This window comes from Neoarius graeffei, chromosome 20 (assembly GCF_027579695.1).
Source record: "Neoarius graeffei isolate fNeoGra1 chromosome 20, fNeoGra1.pri, whole genome shotgun sequence".
NCBI classification, from domain to species: Eukaryota; Metazoa; Chordata; class Actinopteri; order Siluriformes; family Ariidae; genus Neoarius; species Neoarius graeffei.
Window position 1 is genome coordinate 36,041,736 of NC_083588.1, and position 23,210 is coordinate 36,064,945.

At 46.2% G+C, this 23,210-nt stretch overlaps 1 protein-coding gene across 1 annotated transcript in view; it reads left to right on the forward strand.

Annotated features, from left to right (window-relative positions):
- Positions 1-23,210, forward strand: part of zgc:171844 (uncharacterized protein LOC100151763 homolog) — a 71,458-nt gene that overhangs the window by 33,696 nt on the left and 14,552 nt on the right. The window contains exon 4 of the mRNA XM_060902593.1: positions 20,026-20,099. Within this exon, the coding sequence (XP_060758576.1) occupies positions 20,026-20,099 (74 nt within the window). The remainder of the gene's footprint in view (positions 1-20,025; positions 20,100-23,210) is intronic.

A 23,210-nucleotide genomic window follows, 5' to 3' on the forward strand; every position in this document is an offset into this window, starting at 1 on the left:
CGATCGGGCCGGAGCATATCATATACCGGTAAGTGTCCAAGGGGATATGTACCAGGCTTTGGTGGATTCCGGCTGTAACCAGACCTCAATCCACCAAAGCCTGGTGCAAGGTGAGGCATTGGGGAGAGCACGAGTGGTGAAGGTGTTGTGTGTGCATGGGGATGTTCACAACTACCCTTTAGTGTCCGTCCACATTCTATTTCGGGGTGAAAAGCATAGTGTAAAGGCAGCGGTTAACCCTCATCTCACCCACTTTCTGATTTTGGGGACTGATTGGCTGGGTTTTAAGGAGTTAATGACACACATAGTAAGGAGTGGGTCTTGCAGTAATCCGTCTGGGGAAGACCCCGGACTAGCATTGGCGGGAGAAGCTGTCACAGAGCCGTCTACGTCAGCACCGCGTCAGGGCGATATGCGGAGTGAAGAGCACCCTGCCCCTCCTCCCTCTCTCGGGGATTCCCTTGGGGATTTCTCGTTAGAGCAGTCGCGAGACGGGACTCTGCGGCATGCATTTGACCAAGTGAGAGTAATCGATGGTCAAATTCTCCAGCCAAATGCGATGCTGGCCTTCCCCTACTTTTCTATTATTAAGGATAGGTTATATCGAGTGACACAGGACACTCAAACTGGTGAAAAGATAACAGTTATTAATCCCAAAGAGCCATCGGGAACTCATATTCCAGGCGGCTCACTTTAATCCCATGGCCAGACACTTAGGGCAGGATAAAACACTAGCCCGAATAATGGCCTGATTCTATTGGCCAGGGATTCATGGGGATGTCCGTCGGTGGTGTGCGACGTGCCGTGAATGCCAATTAGTAAATCCTGCGGCCACTCCAAAAGCATCTTTGCGTCTTTTCCCTTTAATCGAGACCCCCTTTGAAAGAATTGGGATGGATCTCGTTGGGCCATTAGATCGGTCAGCATGGGGATATTGTTTTATTTTAGTTCTGGTGGACTATGCAACGCGATATCTGGAAGCAGTGCCTCTCCGCAATATCTCAGCACGCAGTATTGCAGAAGCACTCTTCCGCTTTATCTCCCGGGTCAGGATTCCGAAAGAAATCCTGACAGACCAAGGCACTACATTTATGTCATGCACACTGCGCAAACTGTATGGGTTACTGGGGATTAAGACTATCCGCACCAGCGTCTATCACCCACAAACTGATGGCTTAGTGGAACGTTTTAATCAAACTCTCAAAAACATAATTTGGAAGTTCGTAAGCGAAGATGCACATAATTGGGATAAGTGGCTCGAGCCCCTGTTATTTGCAGTACGAGAGGTCCCGCAAACCTCCACAGGTTTTTCACCATTTGAATTATTATATGGGCATAAGCCGCATAGCATTTTGCATGTGAAAATTGGGAGAAGGGACCTTTATCTAGTAAGAATGAAATTCAATACGTTCTTGACCTGCGCACAAAACTCTACACACTCACGCACTTAACCCAGGAGAATTTGCGGCAGGCGCAAGAACGCCAAATCTGACTGTACGACAGGAGCACGCACCTCAGAGAGTTCACACCAGGAGACAAAGTACTCGTATTATTGCCCATGTCGAGCTCCAAATTGGTCACCAAGTGGCAAGGGCCCTTTGAGGTCACACAGCGAGTCGGGGACGTCGACTATGAGGTGAGGTGAACGGACAGGGGTGGGGCATTGCAAATTTACCGCCTCAACCTATTAAAACGTTGGAACGAGGTGGTCCCTGTGGCGTTGGTGTCAGTAATCCCAGAGAAAGCGGAGCTGGGACCGGAGGTTAAAAAAAGAAAATTGACATCGCCAACCACTCCGGTCCCTTGTGGAGACCACCTCTCTCCAGCCCAACTCACGGAGGTAGCCCAGTTGCAGAAAGAATTTTCCGACGTGTTTTCACCCCTGCCTGGCCGCACCCACCTCATAGAACACCACATTGAGATGCCCCCGGGGGTGGTAGTGCGCAGCCGCCCTTACCGCCTGCCCAAACGCAAAAAAGAAGGTGGTCCAGGATGAATTCGAGGCCATGCTCAAAATGGACATAATTGAGGAGTCCCACAGTGAATGGAGCAGCCCAGTGGTCCTGGTCCCCAAGATCGATGGGTCGGTCCAGTTCTGTGTGGACTATAGAAAAGTCAATGCGGTGTCTAAATTTGACACATACCCAATGCCTCGCACTGACGAGTTGCTCAATCGATTAGGCACTGCTCGTTTTTATTCGACACTGGATTTAACGAAGGGATATTGGCAGATCCCCTTGCCTTTTCCACACTGTTTGGCTTACACCAATTCGTCACACTTCCTTTTGGATTATTTGGGGCTCCCACGACATTCCAGCGGCTCATGGACAGGGTTCTCTAGCCCCACATCACCTACGCAGCTGCGTATCTCAATGATATTATCATCTATCGCAATGACTGGCTGCGGTACCTTGAACACCTTAGGGCCATCCTAAAGTCGCTGAGGCGTGCGGGTCTCACAGCTAACCCAAATAAGTGTGCAATTGGGCGGGTGGAAGTACAGTATCTGGGTTTCCACTTAGGCCATGGACAGATGTGTCCCCAAATTAATAAGACTGCAGCAATTGCGGCCTGCCCAAGGCCCAAGACCAAAAAGGGGGTGAGACACTTCCTGGGGCTGGCTGGCTACTATTGTAGGTTCATACCTAATTATTCCGACATCACCAGCCCGCTGACTGATTTCACTAAAAAGAGAGCACCAGATCCGGTCCAGTGGACAGAGCAATGCCAACAGGCTTTCTCTAGAGTAAAGGCTACACTGTGTGGGGGGCCACTGTTACACTCCCCTGACTTTTCTCTCCCATTTATTTTACAGACAGACACATCGGACAGAGGGCTGGGGGCCATTCTGTCCCAGAAGGTGGAGGGGGAGGAGCATCCTGTGCTGTACATTAGCCAGAAGCTGTCAATGCGGGAAGGCAGGTACAGCACGATAGAGTGCCTACCCATCAAGTGGGCAGTCCTCACCCTACGGTACTACCTACTGGGATGCCCTTTCACCCTCTGTTTGGACCATGCGCCCCTCCAGTGGCTCCACCGCATGAAGGATGCCAACGCGCGGATCATCCGTTGGTATCTTGCTCTCTAGCCATTCGAATTTGAGGTGGTCCACAGGCCAGGGGCGCAGATGGTGGTGGTGGACTTCCTGTCCCGTCGGGGGGGAGTCCGCTGTCGGGCGGTGGAGGTATGTGGCAGCGGGTGCGTGGCCAAGCGTCAGTCTGTGAATGGAGGGCAGAGTCAGGGAATGTGAGTGGTTGTATCGCTACACCTGTTGTCAATTAACGTGTGCTTGTGTGTCTCTTACAGTGACGGCGCCCTATAAAAGGAGAGAGAGGAGGGGAGATCGCCCCCGAGAAATTGATAGTAGTCTGTGTGTATGAGTGTGTGTTTGTGCTGAAAAGCAAAAATAAAAGGAATAACTCAAAAGCAAACAACCACCTGCCGTACTTCTGTGCTCCACCCACATCTGGAAATTGTCTACACTGCTATATCAATGTTGTAGTGTCTCAACTCCGTAGCTACTAGAGCCAAGGCCGGATTAACTATATGGGCCTGCGGCACAGTGCCCAGGGGCACTAACCACTCACAGCCAGTGGGGGGGCACCACATGACAGAAACTTGAAAAATATTTTTCGTGAATGTTTGTACACTTAAAATGGTTATACATTGTTAAATAGTCATATATAATTCATTATGAACACTAATTTCATAAGAACAACAATAATCATAATTCTGAGCAAGAGTGGCCTATGTGACCATTAACCCCCCTTTCCTCAACCTGTCAGTTGAGCCAGTCCACCTACGGTGAAATGTATCAATTTTTTAAAAACCATGGTAGAAATGAAAAATGGACAGGCATCAATTGAGTGGTTGTGCGAAGAGAAAATTAAAAAAAGAGACTCCAGGCGTGTAGCTGCAATTAAAAATGTTCCAGTGTTAGATCGTTTTTTTTTTTTTATAAAAACATCGAAAACTGCTGTCACTACCAGCGCTGAAGCTGAAGCTAGTGAAATCAGCGATGCTAGTGAGGGAGATGGCCCTGCTAGCACTAGCCGGGGAGATGCAACCACAGCCAGTGTTAGCCGAGGGGTCGGTGACGACGAGGATCCCCTTGAGACATACATATATATGCTGCTCATTTTTGAATAAGACATTTCAGTATGCCTACATGCATATCGTTGGTTGTTTTCAGTGAATTTGATGGGCTGATGTAGCCTACTTAATAAATTTTCAATGAGGAAGAATGACCTTGTTTATGTGTACTATTGTTTATGTATATGCTACTATTTTTGACAGCAAAGGGCAAGGTTTGTGAGTGTGTGCAGGAGGTTACTGAATGCGTGCGCGCAGGGTGTTGGTGGTGGGGGGCACTTGAGGTATAGTGCCCAGGGGCACTGCATTGGCTTAATACGGCACTGACTAGAGCAGTCTGTCATTCAGGTCTATCCACTCCAGTCCTATCCAGTAGTGATCTTACATTCCATCCGCCTAGATTCAAAGCTTTCCTATTTTTCTTTCTGTTCATTTTCTTGCATCCTCGCAAACTTTCCACTGGTCCCCAGAGCAGGAGGTGACCAGCACAAACCTTTTTAACCCGGGCGACGTTTGAGCCAGTATGATACAAGTTCCTTTCAGCCATAGTCATGAAACTGCTTGAAAGGGTTTTAAAGTACTGCTAGCTTTTGCAAGTTACTAGCAGCACTATCTTGACAGAACAATGGTGTAGCCCAGTGGCAAGGACCGGCCAAGATAAACTGCCGTTAATGTCTGCTGCAGTGGCTGACTGGGAGATAGGTTTGTCTAACCCCACTCTTAGGTGATACCACGGGTCACCTTGCATGATGGCTGTTGGCTCCCAAGGAGCTCATCCACCCTTTGACAGGTCTTGTTTTTAGTCCTGCTGGGTGACACGCCACCTTCCTCACCAGTATACACTGGTGGGGGAGCCAGTTTAGACGCCGACCACCCATCCATGCGGCAGGTTGTACTGGGTTACAATGTTACCAGTAGCAAAGTCCACCAAGGCTTTGACCTGACCTGACCCCACACACACACACACACACACAAAAAAAAAAAAAAGGAAAAGGAGCTGTAAAGTACTAAAGTCTAAAGTACTGAAGTAAACTTTTTCTTGGAAGTGAAATTAATGAAGTGTACAACTATTCATTTTCAATAATACTCAAGTAAAGTATAAATATGCCCAAAATATTTTCCAGTAGGATTAAAGACACAATCCTGTGTACACCTCATTCGTCAAGGAATTTAAAAATGGATGAAACCATATGGCATGTGTAATTAACCACTGGAGTGATAAAGATGTTGTTTCCATCTGTTTCAACACTTGTCTGTATATTAGTCAGTTCAGATCAAGTGGGATTTTATTGTCATTCCTCTATACAGCTGGTATACAGCACATATCTTTACTCCAGATGCGCTTGATTCCAATTTGAAAGTGCGATATCATATTAGTGTAAATAATATGGTTACCATGGACACCATTGGTTTCACTCAGGACTTGCCTCTCTAGCAGGCAACATCTTTCATGGCATTTGTACACCTAAGGTCTGTCACATGCTCAATGCAACATAAAAACGCATGTCTTCTAACATTCCTTATTTGGTTATATTTGAAGACAGCATCACATCTGTCCTTCTTGAAAAAGCAACTACAGCCAAAAATTGATAATCCCGTTTTGCTTCCAGAAGTCACTCTCCCAGGAATGCTGAAACGTTCCCATGGTTACAACTGATCATTCTAATCTGTTTGTGATTTAGCCCTCATTAGTGATATGTTCCCTTCCTTTTTAGACCAAATGAATGCTGTGTTTGGAACATCCACTCACCCACTACAGTATATAGTCCACTATATAGTGAATCAGCCATTTTGTAATGCTGATCAAATTCTCAACTGTAAACTTCATTCACTAAATAGTGCATGACAAAATCGTTGTGAGGCACACGAAATAGTTGTGTATAGAAGCTGTACCCTATATCGGTCAACTTAGACCATTACATTACATGAATGGCATTTAGCAGATGATCTTATCCAGAGCGACATACAACATACCCAGCGCAGCCTGGGGAGCACTTGGGGTTAAGTGCCTTGCTCAAGGGCACTTCAACCATTCCTGCTGGTTCAGGGAAACGAACTGGTGACCTTTTGAGCCCAAAGCTGCTTCTCTAACCATTAGGGCACAGCTTCCCTCATCATGCATTATAGCATGTCATGTGAATTGTACAGTTTTATTAAAAGCTTTTATAAAAGTTTTATTTTATTTTTATTACAATGTTGTGAAGAGATCCATCAAGTACAACACATCAATGACTCCCAGGATTTTGCCACTAAAGTTGCAGATCTAAAGCGAGACTCAGATGAAACTATGGTTTCCTATGATGTCACTTCTCTTTTCACCTGCATTCCCACCACAGAAGCAGTTGACTTGGTTAGTAAACAACTTCTTCAAGACAACACTTTACCAGACAGAATGAACCTCACCACAGACCACATTTGCACCCTGTTGACCTCTGCCTGACCACCACCTATTTCCAGTTCAACCAATGTTTCTACAGACAGAAGCATGGATGTGCCATGGGCTCACCGGTGTCCCCTATAGTGGCCAGTCTATACATGGAGGAAGTGGAAAACAAAGCCTTGACCACTTTTTCAGGAGTCACTCCCAGCCACTGGTTCAGGTATGTGGATGACACCTGGGTAAAACTCAAAACCCATGAGGTGGAAGCCTTCACAGAGCACATCAAGTTCACTTGGGAAGACATCAGTGGAAACAACCTAGCCTTTTTGGACTGCAGCGTGCACATCAAACAAGACAGAAGCCTTAGCATCGAGGTCTACCGGAAACCCACACACACAGACCAGTACCTACTGTTTGACTCTCACCACCCACTGGAACACAAATTGGGGGTCATTCAGACTTTCCATCACAGGGCTCAGTATATTCCTACAACATTAGGGGGAAAAGAGAAGGAGCAAAAACACATCAAGGAAGCACTTCAGAAGTGCGAGTATCCCGACTGGGCCTTCGTCAAGACCAGGAAAAGAAACATAATGGACAAGGAAGAAAACAGCAATAAACACAAGAACATTGTCATTCCCTACATTTCTGGACTATCTGAGAAACTCAGGAGGATCTTCTACAAACACAACATCTCTGTACACTTCAGACCCAGTAACACTCTGAGGCACAAATTGGTCCACTCTAAGGACAGAATACCCAGACACAAACAGAACAATGTAGTGTATGCAATTCAATGCAGTGAGGAATGCAAAGACCTGTACATTGGGAAAATGAAACGACTGCTTCACAGGCGCATGGCTCAACACAGGAGAGACAGTTCCTCAGGCCAGGATTCTGCAGTCTATCTTCATCTCAATAACAAAGGACACTCATTTCAGGACCGCAATGTACTCATTTTAGCCAGAGAAGACCGGTTGTTTGAAAGAGGAGTAAAAGAAGCCATCTTCGTCAACCTGGAATGATCATCACTGAACAGAGGAGGCGATCTGAGACACCACTTATCAGCCACCTACAATGCAGTCCTTGGCACACTTCCCACACCAAGACTCAGCTGACTTAAATGACTCACATTATGGCAGAGAGAGCCAAAGACCCACAGATCACCTTAACGACCCTCTAGGCTGCCAACACCATTTACACTCGGGCTACATCCACACGACAACGGCAACGAGATGTTATTTAAAAAAATATCGCATCCACATGGGCAACGATCAGTAAAATATCAGGTCCATATGGCAACGCAACGCTTGCTGAAAACGATGCAATACACATGCCACACCTCTAGGGGCGCTGTAAGACAGTCCCTTCGGAGACACCAGAACAATAGAAGAAGTAAGGATGCATGCGCATAAACTATTATGCACGAGACTTCATATTAGCCACAAAGTCAGAAAAATCTGTTCGTAAAATTATGTTATAATGACCAAATACAATGAAAAGTATTTTTCCAGTCTCACCTGTGAAAGGTAATCCCATGTGATCTCGTTTGGATGGTAAACCTGTTGGTACAGTTAAACGCAGCACATGCATGAGGCATCTTTATTCTCCGCTTTGACCCTTCCAATATGGCGGCGAGGATGACGTATGATTCTACGCGGAAGGTGGCGTCTTTAATGGTCCGGAATAAATTGAATGCTACACGTTGATGAATTAATTTGTTCTTCTACGCCCTTTTTGAGGAATGTATTGTCGGACTTAAACCAACATCTGAAGAGGTGAGATCGCTCCTTTTTTTCCCTATTTTTGCTGGCGGGATTGACTCTGCCCTAAGGGCTATTTTCTCTCTCTCTCTCTCTCTCTCTCTCTCTCTCTCTCTCTCTCTCTCACTTTGCACCATTACACAATAAATATTCACAGTGAAAATATTTTGTAAACGCGTTTCGTGAACCAAGTTATAGGATTTGTTGACAACTCGCATCGAGTTCGTTACACTTCTACCCGGCGTGAAGCACTCACAGTCATGTGGTTGTGACGTCATCGTAAACAAATCCGTTTTACTCATCCAGACGACTTCGCAATGGCAACGTTGCCAGATCTTTCCACTCTGGAACCCGTTCTCAAAAGATTGCGTTTTGGGGCACCCAAAACGCCGGTGCCGTGTGGACGCCAGGCCGAAACGATAAACAATTGTATCAGAGTCACCTGAATCCGTTGCCGTGTGGACAGGGCCTCAGTCTCCAGTGACCCTAATACCTACAGGATGACTCAACGACCCATGTGACCTCCACAACTCTCTTTAGGGTTGCTTTTGATCCACTAGAGGATAAATACCTAAAACTCCCCACTAGTCGGACAGAACTGAAGAAGCCTTTCAGATGAGAGGTGAAACGTCTTCAAGAATTTCAAATGAGTCCAGTTGCCTTCTTTAGCACCTACGATCAAGTGCAACATGTATTTATCAAAAAACAGCAATGTCAGTGTCCATGTTCTGGCGTTTGTTTATGCGACTGTGGCAGCGGGGGCGTGGTCAAGCGCCGGTCGGTGACAGGAGGGCGGAGTCAGGGAAGGTAAGTGGCAGAATCACGACACCTGAGAACAATTAACCTGTGTTTGTGTGTGTCTTCCCAGTGACCGCGCCCTATTTAAGGAGGGAGAGTGAGAGCAGAAGGGAGGCTCCGGACTAGACGCTGGCTGTGTGTGTGTGTTTGTCTAGTCCCCATAAACATTGTTCACTGAAAAGTGTGGCAATAAAGCCTGTTTCCAAACCTGATCTCTGTCCTGCCGTCCTCAGTGCTCCACCCACACGTAGGGAGTCTTACAGTGGTGCTGAAACCCGGGACGTGGAGCACCAAACCAGCAGCCCCATGGAATCCTCCCCGTTCGCCGATCTGGTCCACGCCCTCGCCACGGCTCAGCAAAGCCAGCACCAGGCACTCGTCACGCTCCGAAAGGAGCAGGAGCAGCGCTTCGAAGCCCTGGTGCTGGCCCAGCAGGAAGATCGCGAGGCGTTCCGGCATCTTCTCGTGTCGGCGGGGTCCACCAGCGCTCCGGCCGCGGGCCCGTCTCCCCTCATTGTCACCAAGATGGGCCTGCAGGACGACCCCGAGGCGTTCATCACGTTGTTCGAACAGGTCGCCGAAGCCTCGGGGTGGCCGATCGAGCAGCGCGCGGCGCGCCTCCTCCCCCTGCTCACGGGAGAGGCGCAGCTGGCCGCGCTACAGCTCCCCGCCGACCGCCGGCTGGCCTACGCGGACCTCCGCCGGGCCGTCCTCCAGCGCGTGGGGCGCACACCGGAGCAACAGCGCCAGCGCTTCCGCGCGCTGCGACTGGAGGAAGTCGGCCGGCCGTTCGCGTTCGGCCAGCAGCTCCGGGACGCCTGCTGGCGGTGGCTGAGGGCCAACAATCGCGACGCCGAGGGAATCGTCGACCAGGTGGTACTGGAACAGTTCGTCGCCCGCTTACCAGCCGGAACCGCGGAGTGGGTCCAGTGCCACCGCCCGGCGTCGCTGGATCAGGCAGTCGAGCTGGCGGAGGATCATCTGGCGGCTGTCCCGGCGGCAGGACAGCAGATGGCATCGTCTCTTCTCTCCTCTTCTCTCTCTCTCTCTCTCCCTCTCCTCCTGTGTCCCGTCCTCGCCCCATTCCCCCACCGCGGAGGCGGGGGCCGGCTCCACCCCAGCCGGCCCGCCGCACCCGCGGTGCCCTCCCGTGTCTCCCTTCTGTGTCTGTCTCTCCCCCATCTCAGGTGAGTGAGCCCCAGATCACCGGTGCAGAGGGAAAGCCCGGGCCGGTTTGCTGGCGCTGCGGGGAGCCGGGCCACCTTCATGAGCAGTGCACAGCAATGGAAGTGGGCGCGGTGGTTCGGATCCCCGACGCGCCAGAGGCCGCCCTCGATCGGGCCGGAGCGTATCGCATACCGGTGAGTATCCAAGGGGCTACATATCAGGCGTTGGTGGATTCTGGTTGTAATCAGACCTCAATTCGCCAAAGCCTGGTTCAAAACGAGGCATTGGGGGGAGCACAGGGGGTGAAGGTTTTGTGTGTGCACGGGGATGTTCACAGCTACCCTTTGGTGTCGGTCCACATTATTTTCAGAGGGGAAAAATTTATAGTGAAGGCGGCGGTTAATCCTCGCCTTACCCACTCGTTAATTTTGGGGACTGATTGGCCGGGATTTCGGGGTTTAATGACACGCCTAGTCGAGAGTGGGTCCTGCCATTTGACCGGGGGAGGTCCCGGTGTCGCTTTGGCGGGAGCAGCTGTCACAGAGCCGTCTACGTCATCTCCGCGTCAGAGTGAGGAGCCGCCGGCTCCTCCTCTCTCTATTGGGGAATCCCTCGCGGATTTCCCATTAGAGCAGTCGCGAGACGAGACTCTGCGGCATGCGTTTGACCAAGTGAGAGTAATCGATGGTCAAACGCTCCCGCCGAACGCCACCCCGTCCTTCCCCTACTTCGCGATTATGAAGGATAGATTATACCGAGTGACGCAGGACACTCAAACTAAAGAGCGAGTCACGCAGCTTTTGATTCCAAAGAGCCGCCGGGAATTGGTATTCCAGGCGGCTCACTTTAATCCCATGGCTGGACACTTAGGGCAGGATAAAACACTAGCCCGAATAATGGCCCGATTCTATTGGCCGGGGATTCGCGGCGATGTCCGTAGGTGGTGTACGGCATGCCGCGAATGCCAGTTAGTAAATCCAGCGGCCATTCCAAAAGCGCCATTGCGCCCTCTACCGTTAATCGAGACCCCGTTTGAAAGAATTGGGATGGATCTCGTCGGGCCATTAGATCGGTCAGCACGAGGGTACCGCTTTATATTAGTTCTAGTGGACTATGCAACGCGATACCCGGAAGCAGTGCCTCTGCGCAATATCTCAGCACGCAGTATTGCAGAGGCACTCTTCCGCGTCATCTCCCGAGTTGGAATCCCGAAAGAGATTCTGACTGATCAAGGCACTACGTTTATGTCACGAACACTACGCGAACTGTATGGGTTACTGGGGATTAAGCCGATCCGCACCAGTGTATATCACCCACAAACGGACGGTTTAGTAGAACGGTTCAACCGCACCCTCAAAAATATCATTAAGAAATTCGTAAGTGAGGACGCACGTAATTGGGATAAGTGGCTCGAACCCTTGCTGTTCTCAGTGCGAGAGGTCCCTCAAGCCTCCACGGGGTTCTCCCCGTTCGAATTATTATATGGGCGTAAGCCGCGCGGCATCCTGGACGTGCTGCGGGAAAATTGGGAGGAGGGACCTTCACAAAGTAAGAATGAAATTCAGTACGTTATGGACCTGCGCGCAAAACTCCACACGCTCACCCACCTAACTCAGGAGAATTTGCGGCAGGCCCAGGAACGGCAAGCCCGCCTGTACAACAAGGGTACGCGCCTTAGAGAGTTCACACCGGGAGATAAAGTACTCGTACTCTTGCCCACGTCGAGCTCCAAATTAATCGCCAAGTGGCAAGGACCCTTTGAGGTCACACGGCGAGTCGGGGACGTCGACTATGAGGTGAGGCGAACAGACAGGGGTGGGGCGCTACAGATTTACCACCTCAATCTGCTCAAACTCTGGAACGAGGAGGTCCCCGTGGCGTTGGTGTCGGTAGTTCCGGAGAAGGCGGAGCTGGGGCCGGAGGTTCAAAAAGGGAGTTTGGCATCACGTACCTCTCCGGTCCCCTGTGGAGACCACCTCTCCCCGACCCAGCTCACGGAGGTCGCCCAGTTGCAGGCCGAGTTTTCGGATGTGTTCTCGCCCCTGCCCGGTCGCACTAACCTCATAGAACACCACATAGAGACACCCCCGGGGGTGGTAGTGCGTAGCCGCCCTTATAGACTACCCGAACACAAAAAAAAGGTGGTTCGGGAAGAACTTCAGGCCATGCTCGAAATGGGCATCATCGAGGAGTCCCACAGCGACTGGAGCAGCCCGGTGGTCTTGGTTCCCAAGGCCGACGGCTCGGTCCGGTTCTGTGTGGACTATAGAAAAGTCAACGCGGTGTCTAAATTTGACGCGTACCCAATGCCTCGTATTGATGAGCTGCTCGATCGACTAGGCACGGCTCGCTTCTACTCGACACTGGATTTAACGAAGGGATATTGGCAGATCCCCTTGACTCCATTATCCCGGGAGAAAACGGCCTTTTCCACACCGTTTGGCTTACACCAGTTCGTCACACTTCCGTTTGGGCTGTTTGGGGCGCCCGCTACGTTTCAGCGGCTGATGGACCGGGTCCTCCGGCCCCACGCCACCTATGCGGCCGCCTACCTGGACGACATTATCGTTTATAGTAACGACTGGCAGCGGCACCTGCAACACCTGAGGGCCGTCCTTAGGTCACTGAGGCGGGCGGGGCTCACTGCCAACCCAAAGAAGTGTGCGATTGGGCGGGTGGAAGTACGGTATCTGGGCTTCCACTTGGGCAACGGGCAGGTGCGTCCCCAAATTAATAAGACAGCAGCGATTGCGGCCTGCCCGAGGCCCAAGACCAAAAAGGGGGTGAGACAGTTCCTGGGGCTGGCTGGCTACTATCGTAGGTTTATACCTAATTATTCGGACGTCACCAGCCCGCTGACTGACCTCACTAAAAAGGGGGCGCCAGATCCGGTCCAGTGGACGGAGCAGTGCCAGCGGGCCTTCTCGGAGGTAAAGGCTGCACTGTGTGGGGGGCCACTTTTACACTCCCCTGACTTCTCTCTCCCTTTTATGTTACAGACGGATGCGTCGGACAGAGGGCTGGGGGCCGTTTTGTCCCAGCAGGTGGAGGGGGAGGATCGCCCGGTCTTATACATCAGCCGGAAGCTGTCAGTGCGTGAGGGGCGCTACAGCACGATTGAAAAGGAGTGCCTGGCGATCAAATGGGCGGTCCTCGCCCTCCGGTACTACCTGCTGGGGCGCTCTTTCACCCTCTGTTCGGACCACGCGCCCCTCCAGTGGCTCCACCGCATGAAAGATGCCAACGCGCGGATCACCCGTTGGTATCTGGCGCTCCAACCCTTTAATTTCAAGGTGGTCCACAGGCCGGGGGCGCAGATGGTCGTGGCGGACTTCCTCTCCCGTCAAGGGGGGGGGGGAGTCGGCTGCAGGCCGGACGGCCGCCCGGCCTGAGTCGGGCGGTGGGGGTATGTGGCAGCGGGGGCGTGGTCAAGCGCCGGTCGGTGACAGGAGGGCGGAGTCAGGGAAGGTAAGTGGCAGAATCACGACACCTGAGAACAATTAACCTGTGTTTGTGTGTGTCTTCCCAGTGACCGCGCCCTATTTAAGGAGGGAGAGTGAGAGCAGAAGGGAGGCTCCGGACTAGACGCTGGCTGTGTGTGTGTGTTTGTCTAGTCCCCATAAACATTGTTCACTGAAAAGTGTGGCAATAAAGCCTGTTTCCAAACCTGATCTCTGTCCTGCCGTCCTCAGTGCTCCACCCACACGTAGGGAGTCTTACAGCGACATTATGTAATTATGAACATCTGCCACATAATTACATAGCAGCGTAACATCCCCCTAGTATCCTAAATGTGTCAACAGCTGCCTGCCCTTATCCCCTAGTGAGTGTTCTGTGTAGCAAACACTATATAGTGACTAAGTGAATGAGTGAACAAGTGGACAATCTGACCACAGCATTTGTCGTTGTTGTAAGATTATGTCTTTTCTTTCAGTGAATCCTGCATCTCAGCAAGAAGATGCAGGGAGGAATTATTTCAACTTGTCCAAGACATTCTGTGCTCACCAACAAACCCCACAGGAGATCCTCCTTTCGAGACCTTGTCTTCTTCTTGATAGTAGCTTTTTTTCTGCAGTACCCTTGGGATGTCTTGCCCCTTTCATTAGATATGATGTATTCCTAATGAAGCTTCTGACTAATATGGCTATGGTCCTGTGAAACCAGATGGGTAATGTTACATATTAGATCCAAAAGCCCAGTTTCTCAGATATTTTGAAGCAGCACTGAATGCGTATTATATACAGTATACATATATTAGTTATATATTAGTGCATACTGTATATACACTCACAGGCCACTTTAATAGGAACTTGTTCTTGATTCTAAGATCCCTGTTCTTGGCTGGCAGGAGTGGAACCCTCTGTGGTCTTCTGCTGTTGCATGCCGAAATGCTTTTCTGCTCACCATGGTTGTAAAGACTGATTATGAGTTGTTATATCCTACCCGGGAGCTCAAACCAATCTGGCCATTTTCCTCTGACCTCTCTTATCAACAAGGCGTTTCCACCCACAGAACTGTCGCTCACTCAGTGTTTTTTGTTTTTCGCATCATTCTGTGTAAACTCTAGAGACTGTTGTGTGAGAAAACCCCAGGAAATAATCCGTTTCTGAAATACTCATACCAGTCCATCTGGCACTAACACCCATGCCACAGTGAAAGTCACAGAGATCACAATTTTTCCCATTCTGATGTTTGAAGTGAACATTAACTGAAGCTCTTGATTTGTATCTGCATGATTTTATGCATCGTGCTACTGTCAAGGCACTGGCTGATTAGAGAACTGCATAAACCAGCAGGTGGATGGATGTTCCTAATAAAGCGGCCAGTGAGCGTACACATATTAGTCAAGTCCAAAAGTATGTCTCACACAATACGTAGGAGTTGAAATTAAATGAATATAACCTTAAAATGCAGACTCCGAGCTTTAATTTAAGTGTATATCCATCCAAATCAGGTGAATGGTGTCGGAATGACAGCACTTTTTATAAATGGTTCCCTTTGTTTAACAGACCAAACATAACCGGACAAACTAACATCATAAACTAAATTGTCATTTTTAGTACTTGATTCCAAATCCACTTTAGTTAAGGACTAAGTATTCAAGGAAGGTTTTCCATGCTTTGATTGATTTAAATAAAAAAAAGTTTGATTAAATAATTGCTTCTGTCAGGATAGCTTCCAGCTGCTTCAGTTTCTCTGCCCTCTCATCCTCAACATTGATCATTATTTGCTATTTCATTATATGTCTCAGTGATACAACCCCTGGCAAATATATATAAATATAAAAAAAATATATGGAATTGCTACTCTTGGAGGATATTCACTCAACTTTTTTACTTTGTAGAAAAAAAATCAACTCTCAGATGTGACACAAAACTAATTTTGATTAACAGCTGAACATTCTGGCTTTGTAAAACATACCTCAAATAAATTAAATTAAATTGTTGTAATTAATGGCATTTTTCCCCCTGATCAAGTAGAGGAAAAAATTATGGAATCACCTTGTAATTTGCATTTCTGAAACAAATTCCTGCACTAGTCTAAATCTGTAAATTAGTGTGCAATTAAAAGAGAGTGCTTGCAGACCTTAATGAGCTGTTGCACCTGGCGGATTGAAAGGAAGCATGGCCCCAACAAGAGAGCTGTCAGTTGAAACAATGGAAAGGATTATAAAACTCCTTCAAGAAGGTATTTCAGTACAGAGTGTGGCAAAAGATGTTAGTTGTTCCCAGTCAGCTGTGTCTAAAAATTGGAGAAATTACAAATAAAATGGGATGCTTGTAAAAGGAAAACATCCAGGTAGACCAAGGATGACGTCAAAGCGTCAGGACAGAAAATTAAAAGCAATATGCCTTGAAAATAGAAAATGCATAACACAAAAAAAGAAAAACAAATGGGCAGAAACAGCAGTCAATGTTTGTGACTGAGCTGTAAGAAATTGGCTGAAGGAAATGGGATTTACATACAGAAAAGCCAAACGAAAAGCATTATTAACACCTAAACAAAAGAAAACAAGGTTACAGTGGGCTGAAGAGAAGCACTCGTGGACTGTGGATGGTTGGATGAAAGTGATGTTCAGTGATGAATCACAAATTTGCATTGGCCAAGATGATGATGCTGGAACTTTTGTCTGGTGCCGTTCCAATGAAACATATACTGTAAAGATGACTGCATGAAAAAAAAACAAGCAAATTTCCTCAATCATTGATGATATGGGATTGCATGTCAGGTAAAAGACCGGGGAGATGGCAGTCATTACCTCTACAGTAAATGCACAGGTGTACATTTCATCAGTAGAAAGTAGGTTTGGTGATGATGAAGTGATTTTTCAGGATGATAATGCATCTTACCACAAACTAAAGAGCGTTAAAACTTTTCTTCAGGAAAGGCGGTTCAACTCAAAGACATGACCAGCAAACAGTCTGGATCTCAATCCAACTGAAAATTTATGGTGAAAAAAAAAAAAGTTTATGACAAGGCTCCATCCTGTAAAGCTGATCTGTCAACTGCTATACTACAAAGCTGTTACCTGACTGATGAAGAATATTGTTTTTTATTAAGAAATTCCATGCCTCAAAGGATTCAAACTTTCATAAAAGCCTGAGGAGTTGCAACAAAATACTAATTGCAATTTTTTGGGGGGTGATGAGTCCATATTTTTTTCCTCTACTTGATCAGTAAAAAATGCCATGAATTAAAACAATTGAATTTAATTTGGGATGGCACGGTCATGTAGTGGTTAGCACTGTCACCTCACAGCAAGAAGGTTCTGGGTTTGAGCCCAGCAGCCAGCGAGGGCCTTTCTGTGTGGAGTTTGCATGTTCTCCCCGTGTCTGCGTGGGTTTCCTCCGGGTGCTCCGGTTTCCCCCACAGCCCAAAGACATGCAGGTTAGGCTAATTGGTGGCTCTAAATTGACCGTAGGTGTGAATGTGAGTGTGAATGGTTCTTTGTCTCTGTGTCAGCCCTGTGATGACCTGGCGACTTGTCCAGGGTGTACCCCGCCTCTCGCCCGTAGTCAGCTGGGATAGGCTCCAGCTTGCCTGCGACCCTGTAGAACAGGATAAGCGGCTACAGATTATGGATGGATGGATGAATTTAATTTGTTTGAACTATGTTTTACAAAGCCAGAATGTTCAACTGTTCAAGAAAAATGAGATTTATGTCATATCTGTGAATTGTTTTTTTTTTTTACTAGAAAGTAAAAATGCTAAATGAGCATCCTCCAAGAGTAGTGAATCCATTTTTTAAATTTATTAATTTATTTATTGCCAGTAGGTGTGACTGTGAACTTTGTATTAAATTCCTTAATTACTGCAACAGTCTCTTGACATACTGTACAAGGCACATGTATTTGCTATGGCTGTTGATGAAAACACATTGTTTCCAGCTCTGTGTGTGTGTGTGTGTGTGTGTGTGTGTGTGTGTGTGTGTGTGTGTGTACACAGTACCAGTCAAAAGTTTGGACACACCATCTAATTCAATGTTTTTCTTTATTAATTAAAAGACACTTCATGTCTGACAGTACTGATGAATGTCGTTTCTCTTTACTTAGCTGAGCGGTTTTTGACATAATGTGGATTACTACAGTTGTGGAATAGGGCTTTTTACTGTATTTTTATTATTTACTATTTACTGTTTGATCTCAAATGCATTAATAAGGCAAGAAATTCCACTAATTAACTTTTGACGAGAAACCGCTTTTAATTGAAAAGCATTCCAGTTGCCATTTCTCAACGGATTTTCACCAAATTTGGCAAGTAGGTCTGGGGATGACCCGGAATTTTGCAAATATAAACAAAATTCATGTACGGGCCCCAGGGAGGTCCATAGGGGGCACAACATCCACCCAGCCCCTCCCTCAATGCCTTTCACATTACATTTATCAACACAAACTCTTGACAGATCTTCACTAAACTTGGCATGTAGGTACAGGAGATAGCCACAATTTGGCAGAACTCAGAAACTCCATATTTGGGCCCCAGGGAGTCCCCGATGGGCCCCTGGGTGTTGGATGTTTGGATTTTTGTTTGTCTTGGGTTAACATCTCCCTTTTTTGACGGATCTTCACCATATTTGACATGGAACTCTGGGGGCAATCCAGAATTTTGCAAAACCTAGGCAATGCCGGGTAACCTGCTAGTGTGTGTGTGTGTGTGTGTATATATATATATATATATATATATATATATATATATATATATATATATATATAATTTTTTTCTGTAGAAAATAGTCAAAATACAGAAAACCCCATGAATGAGTAGATAATTGACATAAGCATAAAAGTGAAAGTTGGAGTATGGAGGATCTTTTTTATGTATTTTGGGAAGAGTCAATATATTTGATTCTCTTCACCAACTAACCATCCATCCATCCATTATCCATAACCGCTTATCCTGTGCAGGGTCGCAGGCAAGCTGAAGCCTATTCTAGCTGACTATGGGCGAGAGGCGGGGTACACCCTGGACAAGTGGCCAAATCATCGCAGGGCTGACACATAGAGACAAACAACCATTCACAGTCACATTCACAGTCAATTTAGAGCCACCAGTTAGCCTAACCTGCATGTCTTTGGACTGTGGGGGGAAGCCAGAGTGCCCAGAGGAAACCCACGCAGACATGGGGAGAACATGCAAACTCAACACAGAGGCCCCTGTCGGCCACTGGGCTTGAACCCAGAACCTTCTTGCTATGAGGCAACAGTGCTAACCATTACACCACCCTGCTGCCCACCAACTAACCAGCCAGGTGAAAATAGTAATACAGTAGTTTGTTGATGCTTACACTTGTGTGGGATGCTGCTAAGGAACTCCAGAGAATGTTTGTAATTATATATTGTTTATTTGTGTGTGTGTGTGTGTGTGTGTGTGCACATGCATACTTTGCATCTCATCCCTGACCTCTGAACTCAAATGACAAAGCTATCTGAGAGCTGGTATGATATGAAAGTGGGAAGATGTGCAGACTTGGATCAAAATGAGGTCACGAAAGGCTGGAGCAATTTTAGCAAACACACCATGAGTGTCTGATCAGATTAGCTCATAGAATAATCTCTAACACTCACAATGCCTGTAATTTACATCAAAGCTATTGAAATGGAACATTTCCATCAACAATATTTCCACTGTGTTTTTGATAGAATGAACCAGAGTTGTGTTAAACAAAGCCCATAATGGAAGCTAAAATACTAAAAGTTAAATGCATTTTTGGAAGGCTAATATTGTATGTGGGTGGCAGAGTAGGGCAGCAGGTAGCGTTGCTGTCTTACAGCTTCAGTATTGAGCTTGGGTTACTGTTTGTGTTGAGTTTTGCATGTTCTCTCTATGTTGACCTTGGTCTTCTCCAGGTTCTCCAGATTCCTCCTACCTCTCAGACACATGCCAGTAGGTAGACTGATTACTTTAAATATATGTGAATGAGCGTGTGGTGCTTTGCATCACACTGGCATTCCATCCAGGCTGTATTTCCACCTCACACCCAGTGGGAGTAGGCTCAGAATCACCACACCCTGACCAGGATAAAGTGGTTACTGAAGATGAATAAAGAATATATTTTAATGAAATATGTGTGGTATTATCAGGATTAATAAACAAAGGGACTCTGTATGAAAGAAAATTAATTGATGTATAGTTTGTTTGTTTGTTTGCTTTGAATTAACAATTGTTTTATGTCTTTATGATGATACAGAAAAAGATTATAAAACAACTCTGTATAACAAAAAATATTTTAGACAAATTGACTGAGAGTTCCATCATTTTAATTCCGTATGATTTCTAACAATGTGTCTTGTTCTGTGCCTTTTGCTTTGTATCAACTTCCTTTAGGATGGATGATATTCAGCTCTGTAAAGAGATCACAAGGCTTAAAAAGGAACTGCAGAAATTGGTGTCAATCCCAGGTAGGCCCACAAAACCAATGTCAATACATTAATGTGCAAGTTATGTAGCTGCAGTGTTTTTCACAGCATGAGATGCAACTCGAAGAGATGTGTTCAGTTGTCTGATTGGGACTTTGATTAACTGTGTATTTATCTAGTTATTATTACTTTCTAAATGTATTTCTAATTAATGTTACAAGGTAAATTAGTTAGATAATAGGATAGCATTTACATTACCATTCAAAAGTTTGGACACACCTTCGAGTTCAATGGGGTTTTTTTTCTTGATTTTTATTAATTAAAAGACACTTTATGTCTTTACTTAGTTGAGCGGTTCGTGACATAATATGGATTACTACAGTTGTGGAATAGGGCTATTTACTGTATGTTTATAATTTACTATTTAAGAAGGCAAGAAATTGCATTAATTAACTTTTGATGAGACACACGCATGAATTGAAAAGCATTCCAGGTGACAACCTCATGAAGCTGGTTAAGATAATGCCAATAGTGTGCGAAGCGTCATCAAGGTACCGGTACAGTAAATGGTGGATACTTTGAAGAATCTAAAATATGAAACATATCTTTTTTCTAACATTTTTTTGTTTACCACATAATTCCATACATGTTCCATCTGTTATTTCATAGTCTGATGTCTTCAGTATTGTTCTACAATGTAGAAAATAGTCCATCCATTATCCATAACCACTTATCCTGTACAGGGTCACAGGCAAGCTGGAGCCTATCCCAGCAGACTATGGGCGAGAGGCGGGGTACACCCTGGACAAGTCACCAGGTCATCGCAGGGCTGACACATAGAGACAAACAACCATTCACACCTACAGTCAATTTAGAGCCACCAATTAGCCTAACCTGCATGTCTTTGGACTGTGGGGGAAACCGGAGCACCCAAAGGAAACCCACACAGACGCGGGGAGAACATGCAAACTCCACACAGAAAGGCCCTCATCGGCCACTGGGCTCGAACCCAGGACCTTCTTGCTGTGTGAATGTGCTAATCACTACACCACCGTGCCGCCATAGAAAATAGTGGGTTGTCCAAACTACACACACAAACACACACATGAAATTTGCTTTCAGGTCCATATGATTAAATCGATAAGGTGTAAAGTATATTCTAATTTAAAGGAAATTTCCAAAACTTTGGTAAAAAAAAGGAAATAAATCAATTTACAGATTAAAACTAAATAGTGATAATTATCAGAAATCTTATTTTCTTACCACAGATAAGTTTTGTGATATTTGACATAAACATAAAAGTCAAAGTTGGTGCATGGAGGATATAGAAAAGCCTAAGAATGAGTAGGTGTGTGCAAAATTTTGATTAGTACTGTATGTACACTACCGTTCAAAAGTTTGGGGTCACCCAGACAATTTTGTGTTTTCCATGAAAAGTCACACTTTTATTTACCACCATAAGTTGTAAAATGAATAGAAAATATAGTCAAGACATTTTTCTGGCCATTTTGAGCATTTAGTCGACCCCACAAATGTGATGCTCCAGAAACTCAATCTGCTCAAAGGAAGGTCAGTTTTATAGCTTCTCTAAAGAGCTCAACTGTTTTCAGCTGTGCTAACATGATTGTACAAGGGTTTTCTAATCATCCATTAGCCTTCTGAGAGGCTGTCCACACGGCAACGGATTCAGGTGAATCTGATAAAATTATTTATCATTTTGGCCTGGCGTCCACACGGCACCGGCGTTTTGGGTGCCCCAAAACGATATTTTTTGAGAACGGGTTCCAGAGTGGAAAAATCTGGCAACGGCGCTGTTGCGAAGTCGTCTGGATGAGTAGAACGGATTTGTTTACGATGACGTCACAACCACATGACTAGAACAAGCAGCACTCTCGCTGTTTTGTATGAACCACTGCATTGCATTCACTTTTGTATACAGCTTTTCTTTTAAATAAACAAGTAACTGAACCATTTCTTGAATTTTTTTTTTATTGGATAAGACTGCTTTTCAAAATGTTCACACACAATATAAAAAGCTATATAAATTATATAAAAATGCTTTTCAAAATGTTCACACACAATAAGAAAATTAAGTTATATAAAACTATGCACACTAATAAAACTAATTTGTACACACAGAAGGCACAATTTCCTCGCGTAGTCGCAGCTATCTTCTTCTTGTTGTTGTGTGTTTGTTCCTGAGTGCTTCATGCCGGGTAGAAGAAGGGGTTTATGCGCATGCGTCCTACTTCTTCTATTGTTCTGGTGTCTCCGATGGGACCGTCTTACAGCGCACGTAGAGGTGTGGCATGTGTATTGCATCGTTTTCAGCAAGCGTTGCGTTGCCATATGTACCTGATATTTTACTGATCCGTTGCCCATGTGGACGCGATATTTTTTTTAATAAAATCTCATTACCGTTGTCATGTGGATGTAGCCTGAGGCAATGAGCAAACACATTGTACCATTAGAACACTGGAGTGATAGTTTCTGGAAATGGCCCTCTATACACCTATGGAGATATTGCACCAAAAACCAGACATTTAGTAGAATTTAGCTAGAATAGTCATTTACCACATTAGCAATGTATAGAGTGTATTTCTGATTAGTTTAAAGTGATCTTCATTGAAAAGAACAGTGCTTTTCTTTCAAAAATAAGGAAATTTCAAAGTGACCCCAAACTTTTGAACGGTAGTGTAGTAAGAGAATAAAATGTTTCAAGTAATAGTTTTAAGTAAGAGTCTATTTCTATATTATCTAACCAGGTAAAGAGACTTCTCAGGGATCGTGATCCTTCCACCATGCAGGACATCTTAAACTATTATATATAGTCTTATGGTTTTTAATGTGGGTGGCACGATGGTGTAGTGGTTAGCACTGTCACCTCACAGCAAGAAGGTTCTGGGTTTGAGCCCAGTAGCTGGCAGGGGCCTTTCTGTGTGGAGTTTGCATGTTCTCCATGTGTCTGCGTGGGTTTCCTCCGGGTGCTCCGGTTTCCCCCACAGTCCAAAGACATGCAGGTTAGGCTATTTGGTGGCTCTAAATTGACCGTAGGTGTGAATGGTTGTTTGTCTCTATGTGTCAGCCCTGCAATGACCTGGCGACTTGTCCAGGGTGTACCCCGCCTCTCGCCCATAGTCAGCTGGGATAGGC